This window comes from Alosa alosa, chromosome 6 (genome assembly GCF_017589495.1).
Source record: "Alosa alosa isolate M-15738 ecotype Scorff River chromosome 6, AALO_Geno_1.1, whole genome shotgun sequence".
Lineage (NCBI taxonomy): Eukaryota > Metazoa > Chordata > Actinopteri > Clupeiformes > Clupeidae > Alosa > Alosa alosa.
The window spans coordinates 23,792,772-23,800,271 of NC_063194.1; the positions used below are offsets into that span (position 1 = coordinate 23,792,772).

At 40.8% G+C, this 7,500-nt stretch overlaps 2 protein-coding genes across 6 annotated transcripts in view; one reads left to right on the forward strand and one right to left on the reverse strand.

The window, feature by feature from the left end:
• Window positions 1–358: 358 nt before the first annotated feature.
• tmem98 (transmembrane protein 98) lies at window positions 359–6,166 on the forward strand. Of its 2 annotated transcripts, XM_048246561.1 has the most exons (8): window positions 373–473; window positions 1,630–1,683; window positions 2,861–3,087; window positions 3,332–3,463; window positions 3,620–3,653; window positions 3,745–3,860; window positions 4,063–4,122; window positions 4,320–6,166. In XM_048246561.1, exons 3-8 carry the CDS (start codon window positions 2,957–2,959, stop codon window positions 4,507–4,509), a joined length of 663 nt encoding a protein of 220 aa, XP_048102518.1. In that variant the 5' UTR covers window positions 373–473; window positions 1,630–1,683; window positions 2,861–2,956; the 3' UTR covers window positions 4,510–6,166. The 2 variants fall into 2 exon arrangements, with proteins under 2 accessions (XP_048102520.1, XP_048102518.1); XM_048246563.1 differs by lacking the exon at window positions 1,630–1,683 and having other exon boundaries at window positions 359–473.
• The window catches only part of svilc (supervillin c), a 22,899-nt gene continuing 21,471 nt past the window's right edge, over window positions 6,073–7,500 (reverse strand). For all 4 annotated transcript variants that reach the window (XM_048246560.1, XM_048246558.1, XM_048246559.1 and 1 more), the window contains one exon: window positions 6,073–6,990. The gene's annotated coding sequence lies outside the window, so the exon portion shown is untranslated. The remainder of the gene's footprint in view (window positions 6,991–7,500) is intronic.

The window sequence follows — 7,500 nt, forward strand, 5'->3', positions numbered from 1 at the left end:
ATTTAGGCTACTCTTTCACCAGAACACGACATAAGGGTAAGGTAGACACTGCCACCTGGCGAACCTTATGTGTACTCACCAATTTGCACAAGAAATGCACAAGAGATCAGACATGCATCACAAGAAATGCATACCGAACTATGAACATTTCTTTGAACATCTGTTCAACTTTATTACGGTATCTGACTGTGTATGGTGTTTCTAAGATACCTAGGATTTCTTGCCGAATTCAGGGACTAGTCGGTCCACCCCTGATAGCTTGACATTTTTTAGTGCGCGCCATCTAGGCTTGTTTCTGTGAGCGCGCGTGATATGCGAAAGTTTTCAGGTTTAACTTCAGAATGACCTAGCAGTGCACGTTTGAGCCTCTGCGCGCTCCCTGACTGGGGAGGTCCGTGCCATCTCCGCATGCCACCGGGAATAGGTGCTTTGTTTCGGTAGGCAAACCACAGGAAAAAGGACAAAATGTATCGGTGAGTTTATTAAACTTTCCAAATTGATATTGCATTTCGGTTTTAGCCGAGATAACTGATACAAATTTTAACAAAAATGGTTGTGGTTGAAATAAGGAATGATGTTACAATTTAGTGTTCAAGCTATCAGACGTGACTAATAAACATACAACTATAATACATAACCTAGGCTACTATGTCGATTCGCAGGTAAGCATCTTTTGCTGAAACCATAGGCTTGTTTATAAAAGGGTCACATCTTTTTTTTCTTAATAGTTAAGGCAAAACGATTGTTTTTTTAATCACCAGTAAGTGCCTATGCCTTCTATAAAAAAAATAAATCGTTTTTGTTTTTATGTGGTACATGTTTTACCCCCTTATAGTTTGTATTAATACATTCTGAAGCCACAGAGTGCACACGAACATTTAACTCTTGCAGCCTGCTCAACAATAGTGTAGCCCTCCAAGTGGAAGTCAATTTATCATTCGTTGTCTGACCATATATGGAGTTAGTGTTTTCCTTGTTGATTCAAAAGTCTATCTACTTTAAATAAACAAGGCCTACAGAGATCTGTTATGATTATGTGACCTTGCCATGTTTTTCTCCAGCAAAGGAAACTGCAGTTTTGCGAGGTTAGAATTCTGGCCTATGTCATGGAATAATTAGGCGATTGGTAACCCATAGACTATTTATGTAACCGTATCCTGTCACAACAATCTGATTCGGTTAATGCTTCATTAAAAAGCTTCATTTTTGTCCTGCGACGAATTGCACTGGAAACACAAAAGTTCACGACATTGAGCGCGCGGGGAGAAAGCACTGTATGACACGACCAGTGCACCTCGCAAATTAATCCGATTAGTGATTTACAGCATTCTCAAACAGCATTTTAGATAATCATCCAGATGAAAATACCACATTTTGAAATTCTTTAACTCTGTGTAACGCTGTGCACTGAAAGGACACTGCCAACTGTTATCATATTCTTGTCTTCTCTTTGACATTTTCTTACATTTCCAAGACATTTCCTCATTTAATTCATCACAGTCATTGGTGTTGGAAAATTATCCTGTAGTTGTATTATGTGAAAGTTAAACAATCCCCCCAAATGAGGTATGCACACATCTGTGTCCACAACACAGGTAGGCTAATGCAATCGTCCCTTCCTCCATTTAGCTCTTGTTTCTGGACTCCAAGCCTCAAAGGGTGGCAAAGCTAAGATGTAAAAGGGTAAGGAGGATCATCTCATTATGAAGTATTTACTCTTGGCTACCAGATTCAACCCACGGGATCTTTCAAGTCTACAGAATGAATTATTGCTGGGATCCATTTTTTAAGTGTGTTAGTGTGCTGTGGAAAACCTACCAGGTTTCGATGTGATGAGGGCAAATACGTCTATACACACACACACACACACACACACACACACACACACACACACCTCTTTGTCATTATTCATTATGAGTGTCACTGTATTAATCATGGCTAGGTAATGTTTAACAGACACCCAATACAAACACTGAGTGCAGGAGTAATGAAAGAGGGAGGGCGGCATTTAGTCGATTCACACATTCTGGATACCCACGATCCACATCCAAAGCTCATTTTGTGTGTGTGTGTGTGTGTGTGTGTGTGTGTGTGTGTGTGTGTGTGTGTGTGTGTGTGTGTGTGTAGGATGAAAGAGGGCAGAAGGAACTGGTATTTTTCCTGTGCTGCCTTTTGTCAACAAGAACAAGTTGAAGTTCAAGATAAATTTGAAAATTGTTTAAATAATAAGTCATGCAAGGTTCAATGCTCCACTCCCCACATGTTCAACAGGATACATAAAAAATGTCCACATAAAAAAGAGAGAAGGAAGTATTTGAAATATGCCACCATGTGTAATCAAGAGAGAGGCTGTTAATTCACAGGCTTAAGGGAAGTCTTAGCAGAGGGAAATGAAATGCATTGAGTTTTGTTCTGTGTACTCAGAAGGTGAAGGTGTGAGCTTGATAGATTTAGAAATCACTGGCCTCTTCAAGCCTGCCCAATTCCTTTCCTCCCACACTCTTGTTTACTCTGCATTAAGTATGTAGATAAATAGGTCATTCCAGGACACTCAAGTTTGATAATGATCAAGGGCATCAGGTTTTTTGTTTGTTTTTTCTCAAGCCCTTGCATTTGCTAGTGCTTGAGGGAATGGGTTAGCATCATTACTGGACCAAACTGCCTGATAGCCAGAGATCACGGGCAAGGCTTATGTTTGCAAACTAGCTTCCTGAGGACTTAAGAACATGGATGTGTGACTCATAACATAGCCTTTCTAATGAGGAGACACAGCACTCAAAAATTCCAATATGGCCGCCGAGTGGAGGGACTTGCCTAAAAGGACTTTGCTCATAATCTTTGTCACTGCCCCTTTCTCCAGATGAACGCTCACACTGCCTGGCTGACTCCAGATCCCCAACCAAGCCACTAATTAGAGGTTCAAAGGTCAGTTACCACGGGGACCTCGGGTGTTGGCATGGAGACGGTGGTGATTGTGGCCATCGGGGTGCTGGCGACCATATTCCTGGCGTCATTTGTGGCGCTGGTGGTGGTCTGCCGCCATCGCTACTGTCACCCACCGGGCCTCCTGCACCACTTTGATTCCAAGTGAGTACACAGTCACAGAGAGAGAGAGAAATAGAGAGAGGGGGGGGTGTTCACCATGTTTTAATACCAAACATCTTCAAAATGCTGTGTATAAAAATGCCCTAAAACTCTAAGCAGATTGAGGTTCCATTGATCAGATTTTAAGTCTGATGTAAAATGTTGGAAGGTATATATATATATACTGAGCCTATAACATTTCACCTGAATATGTGGTATGTAAGATGATATGTCCACCTACCTCCAGGCCCACGGTTGACTTGATCGGGGCGATGGAGACTCAGAGCGAGCCATCTGAGCTGGAGCTGGATGACGTGGTCATCACCAACCCCCACATTGAGGCCATCTTGGAGAACGAGGACTGGATTGAGGATGCCTCGTATGTTTTTACCCCGACACTCTTGTCCAGCCCTCCTCACCCCCACATCAGCACAAAATAACCATTAGAGGGAGTTACACATTACTTTTACCATTGCTATTAATTTAGTTTGTGTTATCTCTCCAACTGACCTCTTCTTTTTGCCCTGTCTGCCAGCGGTCTGGTGTCCCACTGCATTTCTATTTTGAAGGTAAGAGTGATAGCAGAAACGTTTCTTGTTATATTAGAACACTGGAGACCAAAACAAATGGATTAACCAATAACATGTGGGCTTTGTTCAGATATGTCACACTCTGACTGAGAAGCTGGTTGCTATGACAATGGGCTCTGGGGCAAAGGTCAAGGCTCCAGCCAGCCTTAGTGACATCATCACTGTGGCCAAACGCATCAGCCCCAGGTATGCTTAAGGCTAAATTAAGTCACGCATTTTAACTAACCAAGAACATAAAGGGTTCAGAAATATGTTTTTTTATTATTTTTTAAATTATCTGCATATCAAGGGAAAGCCTGGCAGGACGGAACATACTCAACCAACAATAGTCCTGTATATAGAGTGCCTTCACAGGACTACATTACCCATCTTTTTTGTGTCTGTGTAGGGTGGATGATGTGGTACGTTCCATGTACCCTCCTCTGGACCCAATTCTCTTGGATGCCAGGTAATGGATACTTTATGCTCCAACAAGAACAGTATCTAAACATTAAAAAGTATACACATACATACAAACACATACAAACATCCACAACATGTGCATGAAATATAGTTCTTTTTGTCATTTACAATTTGTAATAGAATGTATTTCTGACTTAGTTATAGTTGTATTAGTATATTTGTGTTTTAATTATGTCCTATCAGGGCCACTGCCCTCCTGCTGTCCGTGAGTCATCTGGTGCTGGTTACCCGAAACGCTTGTCACATGTCGGGCAGCATGGATTGGATTGACCAATCGTTGCATGCCGCAGAGGATCACATGGTTGTACTGAGAGAGGCGGCGTTAGCGTCCGAACCCGAGAGGAGGTTACCGGAGAGAGAGCAAGCCATCTGAGTTCACACACACATTCACACGCATATGCACACACACACACAAAACCCAAATTGTTGACTACTCTCACACACATGAAAAACACACGTGAAACAACACACACCTGTATATACACGTTACACTCTCACACAGGCCTATTTTCACAGTAGCCATCCCCATAGCTTATTTACAGTTAGCTGTAAGAAGAGTGGAACACCCCCCCCCATCTTTATTTCTGTAGTTTACTCATGCCGTTTTCTCCTTATCTTTATTTCTGTATTTATTTCTGTAGTTTTATCATGTCATTTTCTCCTTATCTTTATTTCTGTATTTATTTCTGTAGTTTTATTATGTCATTTTCTCCTTATCTTTATTTCTGTAGTTTTCTCATGCCATTCTCTTCTTATCTTTATTTTTTCTCAGCCTGTTACCACCATTATGTCTTACACCAGATCTCTCATATCAGAACTCTTTTCTGTCCAGTTTGCTGGAACACATCATTTGTCTTGACATTTCTCGACAGTCCTGGAGCCACAGAAATGTCTTTTGAGTCAGTGAAGATTACATAGGAAAGGTTGAGGGGCCTAATTCAAATGAAGTCTTAAAGCTGAAAAAGTTCAACATGTTAAAAACTTAATCACAAAGTACACTGTAAGATATTTAGTTGAACAGATCAGAATTATGGCAATTATTTTGTGCATTTTAATCTGGTCCCTACAGAATTCTTTTACTTTAATTGTGCTCTGTAAACAACAGATAATATTTTGTTATAATTGTGTGATTATTGATAAAAACTTAATGTTATGATTTTATAACACATGTTTACATAGACATTATCTATATAAACAAGGAAATGCTGTAATTTTCACATACACACACACACACACACACACCTTTTTCCAACAGTAATAGGCGGTCAGGGCTGTGCTGTGGAGCGCAGCATCACATGAGGGCTTAAAGCTCCTGCTAATCTCATCGGTGAAAACACATGGCCACTTAGCCACTCCTGTCCACCTCACAACAGCACACAGTCACCTCCTGCAGCTCCCTACATCAACCAACATTCGCATAGTCTCACCCACTCAGCACCACCTAACACCCCAGAAGAGTACACTTGCCAGTTTTATCTGAGAAAACTCTTAACCACCACCCCCCACCACGAGAGAAACTCCCTCACACACACACACACACATATAACACATACCTACACAGTAAAACTCACCGCACTCTTAAAACTAATGTGTTGTCCCTACCTGGACACAGAGTTGAGACAAGTTGTGTTGTTTTCATTAAGTTGTGTTGTTTTCAACACATATTGCGTAACAAATATAAAAAGGAAACAACACAAACTTTGTTGTCCCCATCTGGACACAGAGGTGTGTTAAAAACAACACAAGTTGTGTTGTTTTCAACAGATTCATTTTTTAAGAGTGTAGATATGAAGACAGTTCACTCCCTCACCCCCCACAGAACATTTTGTCATAAATGTAGTCCTGGATTCAGCTTTCATTAACAGCACAGCTGTTTCAGTAGAAGCGTATATAGGCTCTAAAAGAGTGATTGAGGAAAAACAGCATAGACAGGGACTTCACTTTCCTTACTGTATTTATTAGACTGATCTTCCTTGCTTGGTTTTTATATGCATTCTCTTTCTCTCATAAAATATCTACAGAGATTGTGACTGACTCTTACATTGTTTTTCTGTTCTCTCTCTCTCTCTCTTCCATCTCTTTGATCTGATTTGTACAGGTAAATTAAAATTTCATAGGAAAAAAAAACACAATGCTGCGATGTTACATCATTCAGTTTGTCGTCCATGTTGTTTCATTAACTTAAAACACATTTGATGAAATCTACTAAGTTCAGTATTAAAACCACACATCATTCTCATGACACCTCCTCTGTTCTGGCCAGAGGTGAAGAAAGCCCACGTTAGGCAGGGGGGTTGGGCATGCAGTACAGTGCATGGAGCTGCCCCTTGTGCTTGCACTGAATGTGTACTATACACTACAAGGAAATCAAATTCAAAAAAGAACATTTGGCCAATCCCTGTGAGTAGGGTTTAAGGCTCTATAATGACCAATTTCATAGGACACACACGCGCGCGCACACACACACACACACACACACACACACACACACACACACACACACACACACACACACACACACACACACACGCACACATACCCACGCACACATACCCACGCACAAGCACACACTTTTAAACAGGCAACTAGAGGGGGAAACACTGTACATGTGTGTGTGCAAAGAGGGGCCACTTAACAAGAATACTTTTTTTTTTCTTCACAAAAATAGAAAATACAAAAAGTTTTCTTTTTAAAAGATAGCTTTTTGCTGACAGAAAATAAAATCTACACTATATGTTATATAAAAAACAGTGTGCTGAAAGGTGAATATCAATACAGTCCTTTAGTTTTCTTCAGGTTGATCTGCTGCTCTGGAAGTGCTTGCATACTCATCCCACCTCATGCCCAAAGCCATCTAAAATATGATTGGATAAAAAGAAAACAGAAATGTGTTTATTACATGTAATGACAGTATGACCAAGTTAACACATTTATTCACAATGCCTGTGGCCAACGCTGTAACAAAAGGTCTCTGGATGACCAAGTAATCCGTGCCAGTTCTTTTTCAATGCATAAACCCAGATTATGCTGAGCAACAATACTGGCAACAAAAACATATTCATAGCACGTTCAGCCACTGTTACTGACGTCACATTGGTACTACATGTCAGTGTATTTGATGCATTAAAAGTAGAATTAGTGGCGCTGGAGAGAGACTCTTTAGTGCTGCATGAATGTGTGGGTACATACTAATTCTGATTTGCTGCAACAAACATTATTTGTTTTCAGTTTACAGCCCCAGGGTATTTTTTCAGCGTGGCAACAGATTGGACCGCTAGTGGATTGCACAGAGATCTAGTCGAATGTGACAAAATGTGTATTGACCTATAGCCTAGATTCCCCTGGGTAATAATTGGGAGAACCT

Excerpts from the sequence above, each read along its gene's own strand:
- tmem98 (XM_048246563.1), top strand. The coding sequence starts at position 2,957 with ATGGAGACGGTGGTGATTGTGGCCATCGGGGTGCTGGCGACCATATTC. Across the intron at positions 3,088-3,331 it reads CTGCACCACTTTGATTCCAA|GCCCACGGTTGACTTGATCG; the intron begins GTGAGTACACAG and ends ACCTACCTCCAG. Across the intron at positions 3,654-3,744 it reads ACTGCATTTCTATTTTGAAG|ATATGTCACACTCTGACTGA; the intron begins GTAAGAGTGATA and ends GGCTTTGTTCAG.